This window comes from Bubalus kerabau, chromosome 4, assembly GCF_029407905.1.
Source record: "Bubalus kerabau isolate K-KA32 ecotype Philippines breed swamp buffalo chromosome 4, PCC_UOA_SB_1v2, whole genome shotgun sequence".
Taxonomy (NCBI): Eukaryota; Metazoa; Chordata; class Mammalia; order Artiodactyla; family Bovidae; genus Bubalus; species Bubalus kerabau.
The window spans coordinates 104,151,340-104,179,264 of NC_073627.1; the positions used below are offsets into that span (position 1 = coordinate 104,151,340).

General features: G+C 36.1%; 1 protein-coding gene across 3 annotated transcripts in view; it reads left to right on the plus strand.

Annotated features, from left to right (window-relative positions):
• BRD10 (bromodomain containing 10) overlaps positions 1-27,925 on the plus strand; it is a 115,726-nt gene that overhangs the window by 38,376 nt on the left and 49,425 nt on the right. For all 3 annotated transcript variants that reach the window (XM_055578133.1, XM_055578132.1, XM_055578131.1), the window contains one exon: positions 21,985-23,402. In XM_055578133.1, the coding sequence (XP_055434108.1) occupies positions 22,082-23,402 (1,321 nt within the window). In that variant the 5' untranslated portion in view covers positions 21,985-22,081. The remainder of the gene's footprint in view (positions 1-21,984; positions 23,403-27,925) is intronic.

Here is a 27,925-nt window from a genome sequence, read left to right on the forward strand (position 1 = left end):
TTCAGTATTTGTCCTGAGGCAGATAGACGAGTAACTTGCCCCAAGTCAGGCAGTTTTTGAATGGTAAATTTAAGATTTGAACCAGAGCATTATGGTTATAGAGTTTGTACTCCTGAGAAGTATGCTGTCCCTGTGACCTAAAAATGATGGAATCATCAAAGAAAATAAAAGAACTTGAGTCAGTGGTGTGGAGACAGATCTGTGAACTGCAGTCTTTAATGAGTTGTTTGAAGTGATGAGGGAAACATTTAAGCAAATAAGTAGGAATGGCTAGTAAGAATCTGGAAATATGAGAATCCTTTTCTTTTCTCCAGTTTTATATATGTATGTGTGTGTCCTGTGCGTAACATCAAGTAAACATGGGTGAATTAAGACATGGGGGGAAAACCCTCCTTTAAATGTCTAGTAACTATGATAATTTAATATGAATTAAGCTTGCTCTTTGGGTAAAGCATTAACCTTTTCTTTTTTAACTAGGGATATTTTAAGCATGGAACAAAGAATAAAATCAAAAGCCTTGGTACCCACTACTCAGCAGTTTTTAAAACTGTTTTAAGTTTTGTTATTTATTATTCATAAGTTTGGAGAAGGCAATGGCACCCCACTCCAGTACTCTTGCTTGGAAAATCCCATGGACGGAGGAGCCTGGTAGGCTGCAATCCATGGGGTCGCTAAGAGTCGGACACGACTGAGCAACTTCACTTTCACTTTTCACTTTCATGCATTGGAGAAGGAACTGGCAGCCCACTCCAGTGTTCTTGCCTGGAGAATCCCAGGGACGGGGGAGCCTGGTGGGCTGCCTTCTATGGGATCGCACAGAGTCGGACACGACTGAAGTGACTCAGCATTCATAAGTTACTTTTGCATCTTTGCTAAAAATCAGATGAACATATATTTGTGAGTTTTTCTGGACTTTCTGTTCTTTACCATCTATAAGTCCATCCTTAAGTTATGTTGACTTGATGACTGTGGCTTTATAATAAGCTTTGAAATTTGGTAGTGTGAATTTTCCAACTTTGTGTTTAGTTTTTTTTCCCCCTAAAATTTTTAGGCTATACTGGGATCTTTGCATTTCTGTGTAATTTTAGAATCATACTGGAAAGCCTACCAAACAAAAAACACCTGAGGGAATTTTGATTGAGATTGCATGGAAGTTTTGCTAATCTTTTTTAATGTAGTGTCTAATCCAGGGAACTTTTTTATTTCAGAGTTTGTATTTTTTCAGCTCCAGAAGTTACATTTGCTTTTTTAATATCTTCATTTCTTATTATGTTCCTTTTAATGTCCTTTTCTGCTAGCTCCATCATCTTTGTCTTTGCTAAGCCAATTGACCAATTTTCTCCTTGTTGTAAGTAACATTCTTCTGCTTCTTGACATATCCAGAAATTTTTTATTAGAAATTGTATGCTGTGAATGTTACCTTGCTGAGTATTTAGATTTGTATTTACCTTCTTAAAAGAGGACTGAGCTTTGTTCTTCCAGGGAGTTAAGTTCCTTGTGGGTCAGTTTGATGATCCTTTCAACTCCAGGTTTTAAGCTCTTATAAGATGGGTCTAGAATAACCTTCATTCCAGTTCAGCCCTGCTGCTGCTGCTGCTGCTACTGCTGCTGAGTCGCTTCAGTCGTGTCAGACTCTGTGCTACCCCATAGATGGCAGCCCACCAGGCTCCCCCATCCCTGGGATTCTCCAGGCAAGAACACTGGAGTGGGTTGCCATTTCCTTCTCCAGTGTGTGAAAGTGAAGTCACTCAGTCACGTCCGACTCGTAGCAACCGCATGGACTGCAGCCTACCAGGCTCCTCGTCCATGCGATTTTCCAAGCAAGAGTACTGGAGTGGGGTGCCATTGCCTTCTCCAAAGTTACATTGAAAGAAAGTGAAAGTGAAGTCGCTCAGTCGTGTCCAGTTCTCTGTGACCCCATGGACTGTAGCCTATCAGGCTTCTCCGTGCATGGGATTTTCCAGGCAAGAGTGCTGGAGTGGATTGCCATTTCCTACTAAGATGTAATGAGCTTTCCTAGTGGCTCAGCAGTAAAGAATCCTCCTTCTGTTAAGGAGACACTGGAGACAAAGGTTTGGTTCCTGGGTCTGAAAGATCCCATGGAGGAGGAAATGGCAATCCATTCCAGTATTATTTCTGGAAAAATCCCATGAACAGAGGAGCCTGGAAGGCTACAGTCCATAGGGTCGCAAAGAGTTCGACATGACTGAGCGACTAAGCACATGCTAAGACCTGACTTCTCTGGAGTCTCCACCAAATGCCCCCAAGTGATGACTGAGAACTCCGCACTTCCTCTGTTATCCCTATTGTGTCTATGAACTTGATCTTACAATTTTCTAGTCATTCTTGTCCTACTTTGTACCCTTGTATAGATTTCTGAAGCTCTTTTCTGCATAGCTTCCTTGTTTTTAGAATTATCTCACAACTTCTAGGTGCCTTACTCCCCTAATGCTGATTTTCATCTCAACTCAACTCCACTGGACCGTTTGGGTTTCTGCTGTCTCTGCTGTCTGCTCATGGTCTGGAAATTAATTGCTTTTAGTTAAGAGGTCAGTCAATTGTAGGGATCACCTCATTTATTTCATTTCTTGGGGATCACAGTCTTGTACTGTTTGATATTCAATGTCTGAAAACATTTGTTTCATGCATTTTATTGAATTTGTAATTGTTTATAGAGTGAGGGTAAGATTGATTCAGTTACTGCATCATGACCAGGAAAAGGAGGTCATTTCTGAGCGTTTTTTATGTATATATTAATAGATAATATATAGCATTGTTTTGTATGTCTTTAACCTTTATAGAGAATCTCTATACAGTCAACAAAAACAAGACCAGGAGCTGACTGTGGCTCAGATCATGAACTCCTTATTGCCAAATTCAGACTTAAATTGAAGAAAGTAGGGAAAACCACTAGGCCATTCAGGTATGACCTAAATCAAATCCCTTATGATTATACAGTGGAAGTGAGAAATAGATTTAAGGGCCTAGATCTAATAGATAGAGTGCCTGATGAACTATGGAATGAGGTTCGTGACATTGTACAGGAGACAGGGATCAAGACCATCCCCATGGAAAAGAAATGCAAAAAAGCAAAATGGCTGTCTGAGGAGGCCTTACAAATAGCTGTGAAAAGAAGAGAAGCAAAAAGCAAAGGAGAAAAGGAAAGTTATAAACATCTGAATGCAGAGTTCCAAAGAATAGCAAGAAGAGATACGAAAACCTTCCTCAGAGATCAATGCAAAGAAATAGAGGAAAACAACAGAATGGGAAAGACTAGAGATCTCTTCAAGAAAATTAGAGATACCAAGGGAACATTTCATGCAAAGATGGGCTCGATAAAGGACAGAAATGGTATGGACCTAACAGAAGCAGAAGATATCAAGAAGAAGTGGCAAGAATACACAGAAGAACTGTACAAAAAAGATCTTCACGACCCAGATAATCATGATGGTATGATCACTGACCTAGAGCCAGAAATCCTGGAATGTGAAGTCAAGTGGGCCTTAGAACGCATCACTATGAACAAAGCTAGTGGAGGTGATGAAATTTCAGTTGAGCTCTTTCAAATTCTAAATAATGATGCTGTGAAAGTGTTGCACTCAATATGCCAGCAAATCTGGAAAACTCAGCAGTGGCCACAAGACTGGAAAAGGTCAGTTTTCATTCCAATCCCAAAGAAAGGCAATGCCAAAGAATGCTCAAACTACCGCACAATTGCACTCATCTCACACGCTAGTAAAGTAATGCTCAAAATTCTCAAAGCCAGGCTTCAGCAATATGTGAACCGTGAACTTCCAGATGTTCAAGCTGGTTTTAGAAAAGGCAGAGGCACCAGAGATCAAATTGCCAACATCCGCTGGATCATGGAAAAAGCAAGAGAGTTCCAGAAAAACATCTATTTCTGATTTATTGACCATGCCAAAGCCTTTGACTGTGTGGATCACAATAAACTGTGGAAAATTCTGAAAGAGATGGGAATACCAGACCACCTGACCTGCCTCTTGAGAAATCTGTATGCAGGTCAGGAAGCAACAGTTAAAACTGGACATGGAACAACAGACTGGTTCCAAATAGGAAAAGGAGTATGTCAAGGCTGTATATTGTCACCCTGCTTATTTAACTTCTATGCAGAGTACATCATGAGAAACGCTGGGCTGGATGAAGCACAAGCTGGAATCAAGATTGCCAGGAGAAATATCAATAACCTCAGATATGCAGATGACACCACCCTTATGGCAGAAAGTGAAGAGGAACTAAAAAGCCTCTTGATGAAAGTGAAAGAGGACAGGGAAAAGTTGGCTTAAAGCTCAACATTCAGAAAACGAAGATCATGGCATCTGGTCCCATCACTTCATGGCAAATAGATGGGGAAATAGTGGAAACAGTGTCAGACTTTATTTTGGGTGGCTCCAAAATCACTGCAGATGGTGACTGCAGCCATGAAATTAAAAGACTCTTACTCCTTGGAAGGAAAGTTATGACCAACCTAGATAGCATATTGAAAAGCAGAGACATTACTTTGCCAACAAAGGTTCGTCTAGTCAAGGCTATGGTTTTTCCTGTGGTCATGTATGGATGTGAGAGTTGGACTGTGAAGAAGGCTGAGCGCCGAAGAATTGATTCTTTTGAAGTGTGGTGTTGGAGAAGGCTCTTGAGAGTCCCTTGGACTGCAAGGAGATCCAACCAGTCCGTTCTGAAGGAGATCAGCCCTGGGATTTCTTTGGAAGGAATGATGCTAAAGCTGAAACTCCAGTACTTTGGCCACCGTATGCGAAGAGTTGACTCATTGGAAAAGACTTTGCTGCTGGGAGGGATTGGGGGCAGGAGGAGAAGGGGACGACAGAGGATGAGATGGCTGGATGGCATCACTGACTCGATGGACGTGAGTCTGGGTGAACTCTGGGAGTTGGTGATGGACAAGGAGGCCTGGCGTGCTGTGATTCATGGGGTCGCAAAGAGTTGGACACGACTGAGCGACTGAACTGACTGAACCTTTATATAAATGGCAGTCTTGTGTTTTCAGTCAACATTATATGTCTTGAGATTTAGCTGTGTTGAATTATTTCATTGTATTTTATTTCCAGTGCTTGTGTATAATATTCCATTATTTGACTGTATTACAGTTTATTCATTTACCTGATAAGATACATATTTTGCATTAGTTCTAGAGTTGCATTATTATAGAATGCTACAGTACACATTCATGTACTTGTCTTATTTAAGGATGAGGATATGGATAGAAAGATCTGTGGGTGTGTATCCATTCTACTTTGTTTTTAATTTTATTTTTCTTCTTTATGTTTGACTCACTCAACCTATTTTCCTAACTCTCCCCATTCTCCTCTGGCAACCACCAATCTGTTCTCTCTTTTTTCTTTTTCTTTCAGACTCTACATACAAGAGAGATCATACAGTTTTATCATTCACTGTCTGACTTTTTTTTCACTTAGCATAATGTCCTCAAAATCCATCCATGCTGTCAGAAGTGGTAATATTTCCTTCTGTTTTGTAGCTATATAGTATTCCATTGTGTATGAATACCACAATTTCTTTATCCATTCATCCATTGATGGATATTTAAGTTGTTTTTATATCTCGGCTGTTGTGTATAATGCTGCAGTAAATATGGGGATACATATATCTTTTAAGTTAATGTTTTCATTTTCTTCAGATAAATGCTCAGAGGTGGAATTGCTGGATTATATTGTAGTTTTATTTTTAATTTTTGGGGGAACTTCCATACTGTTTTTCATAGTGGTTGCACCAGTTTATATTACCATCAGCAGTACTCAAAGGTTCCCTTGTATCCACATCCTAACCAATGATTTGTTATTTTCTGTGTTTTTGATTATGGTCATTCTGACAGGTATGAGATGATATCTCATTGTGGCTTTCATTTGCATTTCCCTGATGATTAGTGATGTTGAGCATTTTCTCATGTATCTGTAGACCCTCTGTGTCTTTGGAAAAATGTACATTCAGATCTGTCCTTTTTTTAATCAAATTGTTTTCTACTATTGGATTGTATAAATTTTTTTATATATTTTGGATTTTAGCCTCTTACCAGATACATGATTTGCAGATATTTTCTCCCATTAATAGCTTGCCTTTTCATTTTGTTGATGGCTTCCTTTGCTGTAGAGAGCTTTTTAGTATGATGTAGTCACACTTAGTTCCTTTTTTCTTTTCTTGCTTTTGCTTTTGTTGTCAGATCCAAAAATCTTTACCAAGACCTATGCCAAGGAGCTTACTGACTCTTTTTCTTCCAGGAGTTCTATACTATAAGATCTTACATTCAAGTCTTTAATCCATTTGAGTTCATTTTGGTGTATGTTGTAATATAGTGGTCAAATTTCATCCTTTTACATGTAGCTGTCCAGTTTCCCCAACACCATTTATTGAAGGGGTTGTAATTTCCACACTGTATATTCTGTCTCCTTTGTCATAAAGTAGTTGATACATATATATACATGGGTTTATTTCTGGGCTGTCTGTTCTTTTCCATTGATCTGTGAGTCTGTCTTTATGCCAGTAACCAACTGTCTTGATTGCTATAGCTTTGTAACATCACTTGAAGTCAGGGAGCATGATGCGTCCAGCTTTGTTTGGTCTTTCACCTTCTAGGTACTTCATTCTTTTTCATTCAATTCTGTGTTCATTCTGCCTTTAATCTTATGGTCATGGCAAGTTCTTTAGTGCTTTAAAGAGTGTTGCTACACTAAAAACTACAGTAATATGTTCTTAAAGTTGTTGTAAGGAAGTTATATTGATAAAGTAGTTACCATCGTATTAGTTTTATATAATTAATTATGACAATAAAGTGTCTTATGTATATTTAAAGAGTAAATGTAATATACCTATTTTCCTTCCCAAGAACACATGAATATTTAAACTTTTTAACTCTAGACACTCCTCCTCAGTCTTAAGTGCCATCATTGTTCAATATTGTAGTTCTTTCTGATTCTTAACTGCCCAACTGTTGCCACAGCTCTAGTTTTTAATCCAAGATTCTCTTCTTTCTCATGTTATACTTTCTTCATAAGTGATTTCATTCATTCCCATACCACCTATATATAGAAGACTTATAGATAGATGTCTCTTGCCCAAACTTCTCTTTTGAAGCCTAATTGCATACTTAATATATTCTCTGGATGTAATATCTATCAGTGACGATATCAGTGTATCTCATCTTCAGGAAATAGGTGGCACATTCAAAATGGAATAATTCAAAGAGGGTTTATTTCCAAAGAAGTTGGAATATAGCTGAACATAAAGACATGAAGCTGAGATACATTCGTTAGGTTACTCCGTTCTGCCCATCAGATCAGATCAGATCAGATCAATTGCTCAGTCGTGTCCGACTGTTTGCAACCCCATGAATCACAGCACGCAAGGCCTCCCTGTCCATCACCAACTCCTGGAGTTCACTCAGACTCACGTCCATCGAGTCAATGATGCCATCCAGCCATCTCATCCTCTGTCGTCCCCTTCTCCTCTTGCCCCCAATCCCTCCCAGCATCAGAGTCTTTTCCAATGAGTCAACTCTTCGCATGAGGTTTCTGCCCATGGATGCTGTCAATAAGCGTCATAGAAGGCTCCCCACTCCACTGCTGTCATGTCTAAGTCAGAGTCTCCCAAAGAGCCCAAACAGCTCTGGCAGCTCTTCAGAGGACTGAGCTTTGAAACAACCAAGGAGAGTCTGAGAAGCCATTCTGAGCAATGGAAAACCGTGTGGTAATGAGGGATCCAGACACCAAGCACTCCAGAGGCTTCAGGTTTGTCACCTATGCCTATGAAGGAGGTGGATGCAGCCATGAGTGTGAGGTCACACAAGGTGGTTGGAAGAATTGTGGAAGCAAAGAGGGCCATTTCAAGAGAAGATTCTCAAATACCCGGTGCCCTCTTAACTGTAGAAAAAGTTTTTATTGATGACCTTAATGACACTGAAGAACATCACCTGAGAGATTATTTTGAACAGTATGGGAAATTTGAAGTGATTGAAATCATGACTGACTGAAGCAGTGGCAAGAAGAGAGGCTTTGTTTTTGTAACCTTTGATGACCATAACTCCATAGACAAGATTGTCATTCAGAAATACCACACTGTGAATGGCCACAACTGTGAAGTAAGAAAAGCTCTAACTAAGTAAGAGGTAGCTAGTGCTTCATCCAAAGAGGTTGAAGTAGTTCTGGCAACTTCGGTGGTGGTTGTGGAGGTGTTTTGGTGGGAACAACAACTTTGGTTGTGGAAGAAGCTTTAGTGGTTGAGGTGGCTTTGGTGGCAGCTGTGGTGGTGGATATCGTGGCTGTGAGAATGGCTATAATGGATTTGGTAATGATGGAAGCAATTTTGGAGATGGTGGAAGCTACAATGATTTTGGCAGTTGCAGCAATCAGTCTTCAAATTTTGGGCCCACAAAAGGTGGAAACTTTGGGGGAGAAGTTCTGTCCCCTATGGCAGTAGAGGCCAGTACTTCACCAAACCATGAAACCAAGGTCACTTTGGTGGTTCCAGTAGTAGCAGTAGCTATGGCAGTGATGGAATGTTTTAATTACTGGCAGGAAACACAACTTATCAGCAGAGGAGAGCCAGAAAAGTGACAGGGAAACTACAGCTTACAACAGATTTGTGAACTCAGCCAAGCACAGTGGTGTCGGGAGCCGCGTTAGGCATTACTGACAAAATGGAGGCATGGTCCCATCTCCCTCTCCTCATTCCGCAGGCACGAACCTGGGATGAAGGAGTTAGCTCTTGTGATTCTGACTTGTTTCTTCCTTTCTTCCGTTGAGTTGGCTGGAAAGAATGTTTTAAGGTGCTTATTGTTCTTGAGAGAAGCGTGAGAAAGCATAAAGCCTTCTACAGTTGTGCCCAGAAAATAATCTATAAAGTAACCATTGACATTTGTTCAAGGATTTTTGCAAAGAATGTCCCAGGACTTGCACATAGGCCACAGTTTGAGGCCATGGGAAAGATTGTTATCTGAGACCTGTTTGTGAGGGAAATGTTTATGGCAAAAGAAGTTTGCTGAGTTTAGGGTTTAGGAATAATTAAGAATAGTTAGAAACCTTTTTAAGAGATAGTGAGCTTAGGATACTAGGGGCAAGGATTTAGAAAGATAAGAAATAAACTGAGGAATGTGGTATTCAGCCCAGATATAACCATGAGTTACAATGTAATCACAAGTAAACACCATTGTGAGAGAATCGCTGAAGCAGGAACCCTGTTTGAAGGGCAACTGAGACAATAATCTGGGTGAGGGGGAACTGAAAATGTCAAACCTCTGACCTAATGCTTTTGAAAAAGTATAAAAGAGAACCTGATGCTTGAAATAAACATGTAGTCCCTTACCCCAAGTCAGAGGCTATATCATTTCCCGCCGACACTGCTCATCCCTTCAAGCTGATGCCTGGCTGCTGGAGCTGGACTCCGGCACAGTGGTAGCAGGGCCTAGCTGCTACAAAGAAGACATGTTTTAGACAATGCAACTCGAGGACTGTACTTGTGATTAATTGTATAACAGGTAATTTTACTTTCTGTTCTGTGGAAAGTGTCAAGCATTCCAACAAAGTGTTTTAATGTAGTTTGTTGTTGTTGTTGTTTTTTGCACCCATGCTGTTGATTGCTAAATGTAATAGTCTGATCATGACTCTGAATAAATGTGTCTTAAAAAAAAAAAAAAAGACATAAGGCTGTTAGTAAACAAGGGGGATTAGTTACTGGTACCCCAGAGAGGAGTATAAAGAAGAGACTACTGAGATGATACCTTCTGTTGAAGGACACAGCTCCCCCCACAAAACTTTTAAGTCCATTTATAAAAGTTTTATTCCACTTGCTTGAACTTAATACACACGTTCTTAACAGTTATGCTTATATTGTTCATGAAAATTTAACAGGACATTAAACAGAGCTAGTCATCATCTCAAGTTATTTCCCTGTTATTGTTTGTATAGCACATGCGGGTTAGGCAAATACCAGAAACTTCACAAAGAGGAGGCCAAGGGAATAAATACTCTGCCCTACTTTCCTATCTTGCCAGGACTCTCTTGACTAAACCTAAGGAAAGCTAGCGGATGAGGTTGCCTACTGATACAGATAAAACTATACAGTAGAGAGTAGATCTGGAGGCAAACAAAAGATATTTGCCATAGATCTCTTCAAAATGATTACACCAAAAATTAATTATGAAAGCCTAATGCTTACTCCTCGAACTTGATCTCACTGTAGTGCTCCCTATCTTTGTGAATGGCACCACCATCTGTTAGATTATTTAAGTTAGAAATCTGAGATTCATACAGGACATCTTCCTTTCCCTTATACACTAATCAAAATTCAATCCCAAATATTGATGTTTTATTTCCTAAATCTCTCTTTAATCTGCTTCCCTCTATCTTCTCTGTCTCCATCCGGTTCCTTAATCTCTCACTTAGACAACTATAATCTTCTCTTAATTAGTGAAACTGTGTCCATGCTTACCCTCATTGTATTCTGTTTTTCACATTAAAGGTAGGATTTTGTTGTTCAGTAGGTAAGTTGTATCCAACTCTTTGCGACCCGATAGACTGCAGCATGCCTGGCTTCCCTGTCCTTTACTGTCTCCAGAATTTGCTCAGATTCATGTCTAAAAAGTAGAATGAACTTTTCCCAACGCAGATTTGATCATGCCCTCTTCCCTGTTCCATTACTTTTTACCTCCTCAAAACAAAGCAGGTACACACAAGAACTTTAATGGCTTAATATAGTTTATAAGACCCTGCTTTCAGCTTTTGGCCTCATCTTGTCTCTCTAACCCCATTTTACACCCTTTATCCCACATTCTTGCTATCCTTGCCACTCCAGCCTCCCTTTTCTCTCTCTGTGCCAAGAGATTGTTAACTTTATGTGCATCCAAATTTAGAGTTTACATAAAAACATGTGAAATCTATCAAGAATAGTTAGACCTTTTATTTTAACCTTTGTTTTCTAACATAAGCATGATTTTCTTTTATAGTTGAAAATGCAGGAAGTATTAAAATTCATAAAGTGCCACCTAACTAGTGGGATAAGCAGAGTCCTTTGTTTTTGTTGTTTTTTTAATGTCTTTTGGACCTTTCCCAAATTTTTTGGTGGGAAAAAAAGGAAGGAAAATATGATATATCTTCAGAAGGAAAATAGGACATTTCATCAGCAACATATAATGTGATACATAGGAGTGCTAAGCAAAGCCTCCCTCCCTGTGTACAATTATTCTGCCGGCTATCAAGATTTTATCAATCTGTCACTTCTGTCAATCTAATTATCCTGTCGAGAGTTAGTCAGAGACTAGCTGAGAATATGGCTACTGAAAAATTTGGTCTGAAAGGGACTTTGAAAACATCATAAAGAAGGGTCAGATTGGAAGACAGGGAAGGTTGCAGAGATCATATGGCTACTGTAGTTGTGCTTAAAACCTGGGTGTAGCTTTCTCTTTTTTATTGTTTTTTGATTAAAACTTCTGGTATAAGAAGTGGGAAAATAATGTTCTCCTCCTGTTCATTAGCTTTAGACAACTTTTTATTCGATATATTGGAAATTCAGGTTGGCAGCAAGCTGAATAATTCTAGTTCATATTATCATAATATGGCGATACTTGAGTTAACTGACAGGTATCTAATAATTTTTAGGTGATCATCTGGGCAGACACAGACCTAAAAGTAAACTATTTTTAAAAATCTTTTAAGTCCAACAGTTAGGTCTCTGATTTGTGATCTATTTCAGTTAAAAGAAGGGAGTCCTTACTCTGTATTTTATTTTTATACAGTAGGTAGTTTCCCTTGCTTGTACAGTATAGGCTATAAAAACCATGGTTTCTTATTCAGATTACAAAAATCCTGACATTCCTATACTATTATCTTTATTTACCTAGATACATTGGAAACCAATACAAAGGGGATGGCAGATGATATGTATTTAACAGAGAGAAATAAGCATTGAGTAAGGGTGGGTGATGGACAGGAAAGGCTGGCGTGCTGCAGTCCATGGGGTAGCAAAGAGTCGGACATGACTGAGCAACTGAACTGAACTGAGGGGTTGGTGGTCTGGCTTTCTCCAGGTAAATGCTAATAGGGTAGCAGCCAGTCTTGGAGCTGATTAATGTAGGGAGGCACTGTTAAGATTTAGAAGACAGGAGCACTATAAGTCAAAGAGGAAAATGGAATGAAAGGGCTGATTAATGTGTAGTTGCTGGAATAGTCTTTAAGATACTCATGACCACTGCATTTTGTTAATAATGATGACGTTGAATCATTAAGGAAAGGTTAAACTATATTTTGTGTTCCTTGTTTATTAAGCTGGAATGTATGTAATACATTTTAGATAACTGGTTTTAAAAAATAAAATTGTTAAAATTGAAAGCTAGCTTTCCTCAAGTAAATTTCAGTTAATCCGAAATATGACAGTATTAGGTATCAGTTTTAATCAAATAATAGCCATGTTAAAAATATTGTACCACTGCACCATTCTTTTCTTTGCAAAATGATTTGGATTTCCAAAAGTAGTGTGCATGTAAGTTGTATAAACTTATTGGTATTTTATTGGTTTGGAAATTGCTGAAGTTAAAAGTAAAAATGTTTTTTACATTTTTGTGATTTAGGAATTATGACTTACATTTGATTTATTTTCAAATTCTTAATAACCTAAAGTAACAATGACTTAATGAAGTAGACATTTGTCATTTGTGATCACACACATTTTTGAATAGTTGCCCTACATTTTGGTAATTTCCCATGTTACAAGCCCTAACTTCACAAAGCAGTTCAGCTCAGTTCAGTCGCTCGGTTGTGTCCAACTCTGCGACCCTATGGACTATAGCACACCAGGCGTCCCTGTCCGTCACCAGCTCCCAGAGCTTGCTCAAACTCATGTCCATCGAGTTGGTGATGTCATCCGGCCATCTCATCCTCTGTCATCCCCTTCTCCTCCTGCCTTCCTGACTTTGCAAAGCAGTTGCCAGGAAATCTGTATTCTCATACCCACTCACAACTAAGGTAAGGAGGTCCATGACCAGTCATACTCTTCTCACTTGAAATTGCTTGGGACCAACATGAGGTGGCAGTCTTAGGCAAGAAGTTTATCTTTTGACAAAGGTGGTGGTGGGAGCTTCTAGTTGTTCTAGGTTTCCTAGTATCAGAAGTACCAAATAATAGTGGCAGTCTAATTTTTCCTGGAGAAGTTGTCAAAGTGTAGTTGCAGTTCATATCTGTTAAGTTTGGTTCGTAACAACAAACCCTTAACAGAGCTTAATTCCTTTTCTACTTAGCTGGAAGAGATTATTTTGTTTATAGTTAAGTAAAAAGCTTGACTAAACAATATCAATGATTGCTTTTCCTAAAATATAATATTTTATATTGAAAATGTAAATGAATGTCTTGCTTTCTTTTTTCATTCAACCAGCTTAAACATTGTGTTATAATGGTTTTTCAGTTAATGGATTATTTTGCATTACAGCTTCTGTATATGTTTCTTACTAGATGGTAAAGTGTGCGGCCCATACTTTGACCTCTCTGTATGCTTATACATGATAGGCATTAGATAAAATTTATAAAACTATTAAAGTTAGGATACTTTAAAACATATAATAACTTATTTGTAAAGCTATTTACTCATGAATGATGTTCCTGCCAAGTTATTTATGACCAAAATAACCTTAGGTACAGCTTCTATTAGTATTTTACATAGTAACGGATTAATGTTCTCTAAGCCAGTAAGGAACAATCAAGAACTTGTCCAGGAAAAAAAAAGTTTTGTTCATTTTGTAGTGTTTACTTTTACTTACAGTTTTACTGAGAAATGATTGATATATATCACTGTATAAGTTTAAGATATACAGCATGATGGTTTGATTTACATAAATGATTACAAAAGTAAGTTTAATTATATCGATCATCTCATATGGATGTAATGAAAAGATGAAAATTCTCCTTGTGATGAGAACTATTAGGATCTACTCTCTTGAACTTTTCTTTTTCCCATTAGTGAATGTGGTTTTTATAAGTATCCTCAGACAGTCTTATAGCATCACCCAAATACTGAAGGCCTAATTTTTTGAGCTAACATTTTAGAAACATGTAGCACTGTATCTGATTTTAGTATAACACCTCAGAACAATTTTTTAAATTGAGGATAACTTTGAAAGCTGTTTTTTTTTAATCTGTCCTTGTGAGCACACTGGTTTGCTTCAGCATTTTTTAATATAGTGTTTTTTAAATGTGTTTAATTATTTTTTCATTGGCATATTATAGATATTGACTCTAGAGGTCTTTGGCAAGCTCCCATTCCATATGTACCACACTGCTGAGAACAGGATGGAGACTCACAGTTCCAGTTCTAAAGGATTATTCCACATTACGCTGGCCTGTATAAGACCAGACTTTCTCTTCCTCCTACCTCTTCAGTACTCATGGTTTGAATTTAGCATCCATCATTGTCTCCTAAAAGGTTTAGTTTGTAGGGAACATAAGCATGAGTAGCAGCCCTTGAATAACTTCAGGCAATGTCCATATTTGGCTGCATCATAACACAACTATGTCACGGCCTTTCCAGGTACCTGATCCTGCAGAATGCATGAATTATTGCCTAAATTTTCTTCTTCCCAGAGTAAGCCAGTTGGTGCTAACTTTAACCTACCAGTGGCAGACTGTTTATATTGCTGATTCTTGCACTAATACACTATGTAAGCCTAAGGAAATTATCTCATTGTCCTTCTGTGTCCTTAATGTCCCCATCTGTAAGTTGAATAGTGTCTGAAATTGCCATATCTCTAGCCTTTATTGGCCAAAGGTTGCTAAAACTGTTTTAGGCAAAAACAAGTCCATAAAAGTGTTTTAGTCTGTTCCAACTCCTCGTTTCATTTTCTTCCCTGAGTACTAGTTATTACTTTTTCACCTATACAAAAACAGAGCATAATTGATTGTGACATGGTTGACCAAAATCAGTTTCAGTGCCAAGTATACTAAATGCACTTTTTGATGGTTGATATTCGAACAGATTCAATTTCCTATACCAAACCTTTAAACTCTTGAGTTACATTTCATGAGAAATAAATTGAAAACCTTTTTTTTAGTTAACAGAACATTGAATAAATGATTACTCTTCTCAGTATATATTAACTGTAGAGAAACTCAGTTTCATGTTAAGATACAAAATATACATAAATCTAACATGGTAAGATATACAGTATCTATAAATCTTTTTCATTTTGGCTCTTTTATAGCTCCTGGCTAATATTCTTCAGCTTTTAAAAAGTTGATTTATGAAATTTTTTTTTTTTATTTCATTGGCTGTATAGTTTAAAAGTCACATAGTACTACTGAGGCTTTTAATGAAAGATAGCAACCCTTACTTCAGCTCATCTTCAAATTCATGACTCAGAAACATCTACCTTTAACTTTTTGGGTAATTTTTCTAGTAATTATTTTCATATTTCTTAATATATGCTTATGTTGCTATTAATAGTTCTTGATTTTTTAGCTTGGCATTATCTGTTGACATCCATCTGTGGAAGTGAAGATTTATTTCACTTATAAGTATTTCTGCTTATTTGCAAGTTACATGCTCTTTTTCTGTTAATATGGATCTTTTCTGCCTCATCTGTCTTATGTATTATTGATTAATAAATCAGCTCTATCTCATTTTTTACCCCAAACTAGACATTGTTGTTACTGTTTTGTAATAATGTTTATTTACCCATATGGTTCACAGTTGATTTGTTCTTCAATCCTTCTTTCATCTTAGAACTTCTGTGATCATCTTTTTCCTGAAGTATATACTATAGAAGTATTTTCTCTGTATCTTTAAATTTAGATAGTTTCTGTTACTGTCTTCAAGTTCACTAATCTTTTCTTCTGCTATGTCTAATTTGCCATTAGTCCCATTCAGTATATTTTCATCTCAGACATTGTAGTTTCCATCTTTAAAAGTTTAACTTGAATCTGTTTTATATCTTCCATGTCACTACTTAATTTTTCATGTCTCTACTTTTTGACTATATGGATTACAGTTTCAGTTACTACTTTAATGACCTTATTTGCTAATCCTACCATTTGTCTCATTTATGGGTCTATTTTGATTGATCATTTATCTCATTATAGATCATGTGTTTCTACTTTGTTGTATGCCTAGTACTTTTGGTTTGGATGCCAAACATTGTGAGTTTTATCTTGGAGGGTGCCAGGTATGTTTATATTTCTATAGGTCTTCTAGAGCTTTTTTTCTGAAACGCCGGTAATTATTTTGAAACAATTTGTTCATTTTGGATCTTTTATGATTTGTTACTTGAGTCCAGAGCAATGCTCCGTCTAGGGCTAATTGTTCTCTACTGCCTGTGCAAGACTGTGCAAAGGATGCTGTCTAGCATCCTTTGAATTTTGAATTTTTCCAGTGTGGCTTGTGGGAATAAACACTTTATTTTCTAATCTTTTGGGTATTTTTCCCTCACCTGGTTTTGGGTTATTACCTTGCATGCATACACTAGTTATTGCTCTGAAGTTGAGGAGGACTCGGTAAAAATTTGCTGTTCTCATTTTATGCAGCTCTTTCTTCTTGAGTTTTATCTCTTGTAGACTCTGCTGCCTTGGTATCTCTGGACTCTTGGCTTCTCATCTCGTGGAGTCTGCTAGACTCTTATCTGGGTTTCCCTTTCTGCATCATGGCCTGAAAATTCTCTGAAAGTGACAAACTGCAGTAGTTTTTGGTCTCACCTTCTGTTTCCCATCTCTCTGAGATCACTGTCCTTTGCTTGATACTTAAATTCTTACAAACCATTGTTTTGTGTATTTTGTCAGGATTTTTATGATTGGTTCAAGTAGGAAAGTAAATTTGACTCCTTGTAATTTCGTCAGGTGGAAACGACATTTTAGAAGTTTTTACTTTAGAATGAGTTCTGATTTTTATCTCAATGAAAATAACTTTAATTTATCCTTATCCATGAATGATAGTTATTGTTTTGCATTTATTTTGTTGCTATTGAGAAATCTCTCAAATCTTTTTGTCATTTTTGTATATGTAATCTGTTTTTTCTTCTCTTCTGACTGCTTGCAAGATTTTTTTTTCCCTTTGATGTTTTATTGTTTTATTATGGTATGCCCAAGGGTGGTTCTCTTAATTTATTTTCTAAGGCCTTTTGAATTGGGGATTTATGTCCTTCATTATTCCTAGGAAATTCTTAGCCATTATCTCTTTGAATTTTCCTGTCATCACCACACTCCTACCCCATTTCTGTATTCTTATTTTCTAGCACTCCAGTTGATGGTTAGACTTTTATTTTTGAGTTTTATTTTTGTGTTTGTATTTTCTTATTTTTAGAAGTTCCTTTTTAAAACAAGTCTTTCTGAATCATTCTGATAAATTCTTATTACTCATTATTTTTAATTCCCACTTTTACTTCTTTAACATGCCCTTTTTATATTTTGTTTCATTAACTGAAATTTTTGAGTTGAATTCTTGTGAAGGCTTTAGAACCCCAATTTTTCTATGTAGAGGATTTTGAAGTGTGTAGTTTCTTCAATAAATACAGGTTTATTCAGATTTTTATTGTGTCGGTTTTGTTAATTTGTGTTGTTCAAAAAACTTGCCTATTCATTAAAATTGTCTATTGGCATAAAATTTCTTATAATAAACATTGTATTATCTATATCTGTAGAATCTATAGGATTAAATTATAGAATCTATAAACTCATTTTCATCATTTTCATTTCTGGTATTGGTTTTTGTGTGTATGTTTTGTTTTCCTCATCAGTTTTATCAGGCATTTGTTATTTTAATAACATTTTTGAAGAACAAACATTTGAATTTAATTATTTTTCTATTTGTTTTATATCTCATTAATTTCTGCTATTTCCTTTCAACTTTGGGAGTTTGATTTGCTGTTCTTTTTCTAGTTTTTTTCTTTTCTTTTAATGAATATGAATATTTTATTTTCAACTTTCCTTCTTTTCTAAATATACGTTCTTATTTATAAATGCCCCTCCAAGTACTGCTTTAGTTAACATGCATCCCACCAGTTTTCATTGCTATATGTTTTTCCTTCCATATTTCTGGTTCTACTAATTTGTATGTTTAAAGTTTGTTACTCTAGTCCCTACCTTGAACTTTCACATGCCTCGTTAACTTATTAAAGCCTAATCAGTATTTTTACCATCTTCCTGATTAATACAAGGACCTTGAAACACTATTAAATTTAATCATCTCACACACAGCTTATTTGCTATTGTTATAATAAATTTTAATTTTATCTTGTTTTCTTTTTAAACTCCACAAAGCGCTTTTATCATTATTTTATGCCCTATCTATATAGATTAACCTATATAGTTCCAATTTCTCACTCTTTTCTCATCTCTAATCATCAGTCTAGTATCACTGACGTTTCTTCCACTTGAGGTAAATCCTTTAGCATTTCCTTTGACTGAGGTTCTGTTCATCACAAATATGACATTTTTGTTTGAAAAGATCTTTATTTTTGTCTTCATTTTTGAAAGATACTTTTGCTCTGAATGGAAATTTACATTGATAGTTATTTTTTAAGTACATTAAAGATATTCCATTGTCTTCTGGCTTCCATGATTTCTATTGAGTTAGCTGTAAATCTTTTAAGTTCTTAGTTTCCATATTTACTCATTTTCTTCAGTTCTTTTTAATACTACCTTGCCATTTTAAAATAATCTCCTCTTTATCCATGTTTTCAGTTTCTTTTCACCAGACGTATTTTCCACCTCCTAAAATTCCCATATCTGTAGTTTTTTTAGAAGTCAGACTTTTTTTCCTGAGCCTCACAATAACTTCTTTCCTTTTATATTTTGGGGTTTTGTTTTGTTTTGTTTTAACTCGTTCCTTGTCATTGTATCTGTGTGGGAGTTCCTTAAGATCCAGTTACAAAGTGCATTGCCTTAGAGATTTAATTTTTTTCTGTTCAAGTCATGAGACTACATTTTGACATGAAACTACGTTAAACTTTTCTGAGCACCCAGGAAATGTGAATGTGGGCAATAAATCCACATTAGTCAGCTTACAGATAAATTCTTAGAAGAGATTTTATTTTTTTCCATCCACCACTCCTGTTGTGAAGACAGATTTCCTTTCAGGCCTTTAGTTGGGGCCAGAAGAAGGGACTGTTATTGCTAGTACACCTTTCTGCTAATACTGTGGGCTTTTGGAATCTCAGCTTTGTACTAGGGAGGCCAAATTCTACCATCCCACCACCACCCCCATTCAATGAAAAACTGAAACTCCTCAAAACCATAAGCACTTTTGAAAAAAAATTTTTTTTGCTAAAATGTCTAACATTGTTTGGATATTTAGATGTAATTAATAAACTTAAATGCCAAATCACACATTTTATATGTTTCTCTATTAACTTCTTTAATGAACCAGACTACTTGATGAGATAATTTGTTTTATCAGTAATAGCAAGGTAGTTATAGTGTGACCTCTTAGCCAGAAATATAAAAGTAGGCTTTTTCGATAAAATGAGAAGTCCCAATACTGCTAAAATGGTGTTCTTACTGTGTTTTAACAGATTATAATATGATAGTACAGAAAAATAGCCAATGTCAGACATTATACCTCAGTGTTCATTTAGAGTTTATGAATTAGTCACATCTTTATATATCTATTCCAGAGGAAGAGTTCACTCTTGAAAATTCAGAAATAAGAGAAGTTATTACATTTTCCCCCCTTTGTTGTCATATTCTAATGTCTCTCCTAAAACCTTATATGCTTCAATTTTTTTAATACAGATTTAGTATATCATACACCATAGAATTTACATATTTATATATAAAATTCTTTTGTTTTTTGTATATTCACAGAGTTGTACACCCATTACTGCAGTCGATTTTAGAACATTTCATCACCTAAGACAGAAAGACTATTAAGATACTTCCCATTTCCCACACCTTTTCAATTCTAGGAAACCGCTCATCCTCTTTCTGTCTCCGTACATTTCTGGACATTTTATATAAGTGGACTTATACAATATGTGATATTTTGTGGGTGACTTCTTTCACATAGCATTATGTTTCAGAGTTCATCCGTATTGTAACATGTATCAGCACTGTATATTTTTTATTGCCAAATAATATTGCATTGTATGGATATGCCACTTCTTATTAATCCATTGGACAGTTGATGGACATTTCATGTTTCTACTCTTTGGCCATTTTGAGTAATTCTACTATGATCATTCATGTACAGGTTTTTGATATTTTCATTTCTCTTGGACGTGTACCAAGGAGTAGGATTCCTGGGTCACATGTTTAACTTTCTGAGGAACTGTTAGACTGCCTTCCAAAGCATCTGTACCCTTTACAGTGTACGAAGTTTCCAGTTTCTCCACATTTCTCACCAATAATTGTTACTATCTCTTTTAAAATAATCATCTTAGTAGGCATGAATTGGTATCCTATTTTGGTTTTTGATTTACATTTCTTGAATGCATAATGATGTTGAGCATCTTTTTATTTGCATATTATTCTTTGTATGTCTTCGTTGGAGAAATTATCCTTGGTCCATTTTTAGTTGGGCTATTTTATCCTTTTTTATTATTATATGTGTTCTTTCATTTTCTAGATACAGATCTCTTACTAGATACATGATTTTGAAAAAATTTTCTCCCATTCTATCATTGTCTTTTCACTTGATGATGTCCTTTAAAAGCACAAAAAGCTTTAGTTTTGATGATGTCCACTTCATCATTTTTCCTTTTGTCACTGTGCTTTTGGTGCCACATCTAAAAACACATTGCCTAATGCAAAATCACAAGACTTCTATCTTTTTATCTAGTTTAATTTTTTATTTAAGAAAATTTAAAGCAGTGCCCATAAAGAAAAAATTTTTTTGTTTTTACAGTTTCAACATGAGGAAATTTTTAAAGGGAAAAAAACACTCATAATCTCACTGACCTAGGAACCATTTATGTTTGGAATATTGTCATTTCCTTATTTAGTATGTGCATATATTTATTATTGATATTGTTTGTTAACTGCTGTGTTCTGATATTTTTGTGTTTATAGATGATATTCATAATTTTAATTTAAAGGCTATATAACATAGCCAGCTTATTTTCCAGCTATGTAATACAACTTCTTTATAGTTCTTTTTTCGTATATAGAACTCCAGTTAACACTTACAGACATGTAACTTTTTCTTCTATTGAATTATCTTCCTCATATAACTTTTTAGGCGTGAAATTATGGGATTAAAGGATGTAAACATCTTTATAGCTCTTATATGACATCATATTGCTTCTAGAAAACATTAAACTGTGCTTTTGTTTGCTGCTAAGTGACTTCAGTTGTGTCCGACTCTGTGTGACCCCATAGATGGCAGCCCACCAGGCTCTGCCATCCCTGGGATTCTCCAGGCAAGAACACTGGAGTGGGCTGCCATTTCCTTCTCCAATGCAGGAAAGTGAAAAGTGAAAGTGAAGTCTCTCAGTCGTGTCTGACTCTTAGTGACCCCATGGACTGCAGCCTACCAGGCTCCTCCTTCCATGGGATTTTCCAGGCAAGAGTACTGGAGTGGGTTGCCATTTCCTTTTGCAGTGCATGAAAGTGAAAAGTGAAAGTGAAAAGTGAAAGTGAAGTCGCTCAGTTGGGTCTGACTCTTTGCAACCCCATGGACTGCAGCCTACCAGGCTCCTCCGTCCATGGGATTTTCCAGATAAGAGTACTGGAGTACTGCAGTGTTTTGTTTAGTAAACATTTAGAACTTTTTTCCATTTATTTTTAAGTTAATGGACTTGTGATTTGAATTTTACTTTTGAGCGGCAATGTCAGTGATAATCCTCCATCCATAAAACTCAGTATCAAGTTGTATGTTTATTTCTTCATCTGATAAAAAAAAAGAAAAAAATAGCAGTACATCTAAACTGGAGAGCCTTGTTGTCTGAAGATAAATATGACATACTTAAAATTCAGTATTTTATGGTATTCTCTATTTTAAATAGTAATAATATAATTTGTTAAATTTTTTTAGGCTTCGGGAGCAGGAAAGAAAAGAAGCAGAAGAAGCTAGTCAAAAGGAAATAGAAGAATGGGAAAGAAAACTTCTAGCTCAAGCAGCTCCAACTTGTATGGAGACCATGTGGGAAATTCCAGCTATTGGGCATTTCCTTTGTTTAGCCCAGCAAATTTTAAATTTGCCAGAAATAGTCTTTTACGAATTGGAACGTTGTCTTCTGATGCCTCAATGTAATGCTTTTCTATCTAAAATAATGACTTCTCTATTAAGTCCTCCCCATCGCAGACCTACCTTACATCGAAGACCTACTTTGCCTTATAGGACCTGGGAAGCAGCACTGAGACAGAAAGTGCAGCAGTGGTACACGGCTGTAGGGCAGACAGAAAATCCTGACAACTGTGCTGAAAAACTTGGGTTGTGTCCTCAGTTTTTTAAAGTTCTTGGAGAAGTTAATCCATTGGAAGAAAAACCTTTTCATGAGCTACCTTTCTACCAAAAAGTGTGGATACTTAAGGGTCTTTGTGACTTTGTGTATGAAACACAAAAGGAAGTTCAAGATGCTGTACTTGGTCAACCTATTCATGAATGCAGGGAAGTTATTCTCGGTTATGATTATTTGGAGAATGCTTATGTACATTTTCCACAGTTCTGTGGTGCAGATGTACGGATTTACAAACAAAGACCTTTTCAGGCCCCAGAATTTCCAATTCCACCCATTAAAATACAAAGAGTACCTCGGATTAAACTGGAGAAATTGAAGTGTGACTATGTTAGTGCAAGTAATGGACAGCATAGGTGTAGTAGAGAAGGCCTGCCCTCTGCCTTCAGAAAAGAGCAGGAAATTAATTTTGATCCAACCTGCTGCCCTGCTAAAATGAACTTAGATAATCATGACATCTCTGTTGAAATGGAAGTGAACTCTAACTGTGAAATTAGAATTCACAGGCCCTGTGAAATGAATATAACTGATTGTTGTAAGGAAAATTTAGAGAAACCAGGAAGTCCAGGGGAGGTTACTAGCTTTGGAGAGCCTCTCAGTCCAGGTGAAATAAGGTTTATAGAAAATCAGGAAAAATATGGTGAAGCTTCCAGAGTAAAGCCTGAACCCAGTCCGTTAAAAGAAAATGCTCTGAAATCTTGCCAGATACATGTAAATGGAAGCCACAGTGATCATCCAGACATTAACTGCCACAAAGTTGTAAGGGATATTCTATTAGAACAGTCACTGCAGAGCCACAAGAAACTCAAACTAACTAAAATGAGGGCAAAAAAGAAGAAAAAGAAAAAAAAGAAATTGAAAGATATTTTTAATGAAAACTTACAGAGAAAGCGCGAAAGTCTTCATTCCCTTGCATTCAAGTCTTACAAACCTGAGATCCAGAATAAGTTACTGATCATCAAAAAGAAAGCAAAACACAAGAAGCACAAATCTGGTAAGCTGACACAAATGGGCAACGATTACATTTTAGCATACTTCAAGTAGTTCTTTCAATTAGGCATCATGGAAGGCTCTGATTGACATAATGAAATATATTGTGTGTGTGTGTGTGAATGTCAAGTTTTATATTAGTCCCCATAATTAAAACCCAGAGCAGAAGAGGTTTTACGTACTAACAACAACAAAATACCAATGTAATACATTTGAATTGAATTCTCAGTTGAAAATCTTTGAATATTCTCTGGACCAGTTTCTCCATAAGTGATCCTTGCCATCCTTTTTAAGAAATGTTTTTTCCCCAGCTTAAGGGCAGTTCTGTGCAATGGACAAAGCACTGATATCAGGAGCTATCATTCCTAGAACTAAAGTTCATAGCAACTAGCTTCTTAAACCAAGGCAAGTTAGATTATCTTTCTGGGTCCTAGTTTTTTCCCACATTATATATTTTTAGCACTCTGAAAAGTTCTCTTAGTATATATTTTCATATCCAGAAAAAAATGTCTATAAGGAAAAAATTACATCAACTTAATAACTTATGATGGGCTTCCCTGGTGGCTCAGATGCTAAAGCATCTGCCTGCAATGCTGGAGATCCAGGTTCAATTTCTGGGTCAGGAAGAGTCCCTGGAGAAGGAAATGGCAACCCACTCCAGTACTCTTGCCTGGGAAATTCCATGGACAGAGGAGCCTGGTAGGCTACAGTCCATGGGGTTGCAAAGAGTCAGACACGACTGAGCGACTACTTTACTTTAATAACTTATGAAGCTTATTTGTTTTAAGGATTTGTAAGTTTGTCTTACACCAAATTTAAGTACTCACTGTATTTGTCACAAGCCTGTTTGAATGTTAACAACAAGAAAATCTTACAAATAAAGTTTTCAGTGAGTGATTGTGCTGCATTTTAAATTAGGTGCTTTTGCTTTTCCTGTTGTTTGCCATTTAATCAATTTCTGTCTCAGTTACCAATAGGATAGATGAGATAAAAGCTTCATTTAATTGACACTAAGAAAATGATGCCGGATTGGGAGAAGCTTGAATGTTTTACTGAAACAAGTTGTGGTTTATCATTTGTGGGTTTCAGTTTTTTACTCTTTCCCTCAGTAACAAAGATAATTAAGATTTGACAATAACTTAATGAGCTGGCAAATGAGGGAAGTGAACTTTGTTTAGTTGATATAGTTGTTGTTATACCTTAGTTGTTTAAAATCATTAAATACAATTAAATATTTTAAAATGTGTATGTAATATATAATTGATAAAGCAATAGTATAAAATTTACTATCAAGAACAGGCTTAATTTGTTGAACTAAAAATTGCAGAGTGATCCACAATGATCTATATGATAAAAAGGTACAGTTTTTTTTTTAAGGTAACTTTCAGTAATCCATTAAATTTTACAAGCAATCCATTAGGCTATATAAATTTATTTTGACTGATTTGCCAAGTTCTCTTTGAAATGTTAGCCTCTAAAATAGTAAGTAATATTTTTAAATTTAAAAACTTTTTTCAATTCTAAAGTATATAGTTTTATTAATACCATTGTCACCTAAAACCTTTTAAGTGTTCATTTATGACCTATGATTCAGGTGTTCAAATGTCATTATGACTTATTTATGATGGCTTATAGAATAGATATTGATGTAGCTCCTATACAGACTACCAGTTGCAGAAGAAAAACATTAGCTCCTGAGGATTGAATTAAAAGGAGTTTATATTGTAAACACACTAAGTGTTGCTACATTTTTTAAATGAAAGTTTGGAGTGTGTGTAGGTCAGATATAAAATTTGTGGGAGTTGCATGTCCAGTTCTAGACAAGTATATGAAAAAAACTGGAAACCAAATTCAGTGAGTACTTGTGCATGCTCTCAGAGCCTGTTGTTGGGAAGAAAAGGCTTGCAGCACGAAGTAGAAGAAAATAATGCACTTGCCTATACACTTTCTCTTTTTTCCTTCAGAGCAAATTTTAGAAAGTCAGTTTTCAATGACAAAAATACTAGGATCTGGCTAATACAGTTTTCCTCTTCCTTGTTAGTACTGAGTAAGCATAGACCAATTATTTTTCTTCATTGGACACTAAACTTCTTACTGTCATAACAGTATTACATAAAATGATATAACAACAAAACATTTGTTTTATATCATTCTGTATACTTGTCTTTCTGAGACTTTGCCCTGAGCTTTTTTTTCATTAGATATGTGACATCAGGGCCTTTTATAGTTGGTTTTGGGCATATCCTAATCCAGTGTTTTCTTTCTTACTCTTTTTAAAAGTAAGCCTCACGGTCATAGGTTTGGGAACTATTCCTCTTACAGATTCACATTTTGCATTAATACAGGTCCACAATGCAGCTTACAAAACTTTGTACCAGATATTTCAGGAATTTTCAGATTTTAGAAGGGTATACTGATGCATGTAATGTTTATTAAATAACATCCCCAGTGGACTTTAGGGCAACCCCTGTAATCAAATGTATAATTTCTACAGGAAAATGTATGGATAGTTTAAATGAGATGAAGACTATAAAGAACCTCATAAGACTTTATCATGTTTTGATATAAGCTGTTTTTAAAATTTTAGTTTTCAGAAACTTTTGGACTTCAGAATTACACATATATGATTCTAAGCTGGTGTATTAAGGACTCCAGAAAATCTTGAAGAAAACTGTTTAGTTTTGTTTAACCTAGTATTTTTCAAGTTTACTTGAATACAGAACTTTTTTCCAAGTAATAATATTCTGTAGAACAGCAGTTTTTGGCACCAGGGAAGACACTTTTTCTTCGGGGGTGGGAGTAGCTGGGGAGGGTGATGGGTCACGTGGTAATGGGGGGGGGGGGCAGTGGCAGAGGAAGCTTTGCTCACTTGCCACTCTCTGTACAGCCCAGTTCCTACCAAGCCGAGACCCAGTACCAGTCCCTGCATCCAATCTGAGGCCCAGAGGTTGGGGACCCTTGCTGTAGAATATGCTTTGGGATACGCTGTGTCATCCATGGCTGATTTATGAACCTCTACTTAGAGTGGACTAAATGTGGTTGGTCTGGATTTATGTAGTCAACCTGGTCCATTTTCTGTTGATTACACGTACCTGAAATTTTGGTAGAATCTTCAGTAAAACCTTCTTATTGTAATGGCAGATGATTTTTAGTAGAAGGCACAAAGATAAATTGGGTGAAAATGATTTGCTAATTTTAGTGCACTGAGGCAGTTTTGTGACCCATAAACATTTTAGTCTATTTTCAGAAGTCAACTTTTCTTTCTGCTTTTTTAAAATATAATTTTGTTTTTAATTTGTTTATGTATGGCTGTGCTGGGACTTTATTGTTATGCAGGCTTTTCTCTAGTTGCAGCAAGCGGAGGCTACTCTTTAGTGGCAGTGCACTGATTTCTCATTGCACTGGCTTCTCTAGGTACAGAGTACAGGCTCTAGGGCACATGGGCTCAGTAGTTGTGGTGCACAGGCTTAGTTGCTCTGCAATATGTGGAATCTTCCTGGACCAGAGATTGAACCTGTGTCTCCTCCACTGGCAGGTGGATTGTTTACCAACTGAGCCATCAGGGAAGCCCTCTTTCTGCCTTGTAAATTTTGAATTTATTTTCAGTTATTTAAACCTGTTCCTTATTCTTAGGAACATTATAGAATATAAAAACATTGTCATTTTCCCAATTGTGCATACTTATAGCACCAGATACTTCTCCTTCATAATACTTATTTATAAAATTTATTCTTAATAGTTGCATTTATTTCTAGGTTATTTTGATGCTTGTCTCCCCTCATTTCTATAACATCCTTAAGAATAGAAGGATTATTTTTGGTTTTGCTCCCTAATACTTAGCACAATAACTGACACATTGTGTAGGAATCTATTGAATGAATAAATTAACACACATAATATGATTCTCCAAGATATATTAATAACTAAGATTTACCATTTAACATGTATTTTCATATTCTTTCAAAGCATTTTTATTTTTGAGTAGGATTATACTATACATACCATTTTGCAGTCTGCTTTTTTGCCCACATGACAGTTTACCAAACATCTTTGTGCGATAAATAGATCTCTGTACCATCATTTAAATGAGTGCCTAGGATTCTGTTATGTGTATTGTGTAGTTCATTTAACTAGCTTCCTTAATGAACATTTCGGTTGTTTTCAGTAACAAACTATTGTAGATTGTATAGAGCAAGTAGAGTTGACTGAAATGAGTTATAAATTTTAAAAATGAGAGGATTTTTTATAAAACCTGAAAAAATAAACAGAAATGATTCACAATACACTGACTGTTAAGAAAAAGCTTGTGGTATTTTTAAGTTATTTATTTCAACCAGTTTGGTTTGGAAGGTTTTTTCCCTACTTACGTGGTCATTATTTTCAACCAAATCATTTTGTGTAGTTCATCTAAACCAATCAAAATAAACAGGACAAGTGTTGTAAGTGAAGAAATTAAGATTCAAATTAGCAAATAGCCTCATTTAATAATTGTTAAGTATACAGTAAAGACCATACAATCAAAGGTCA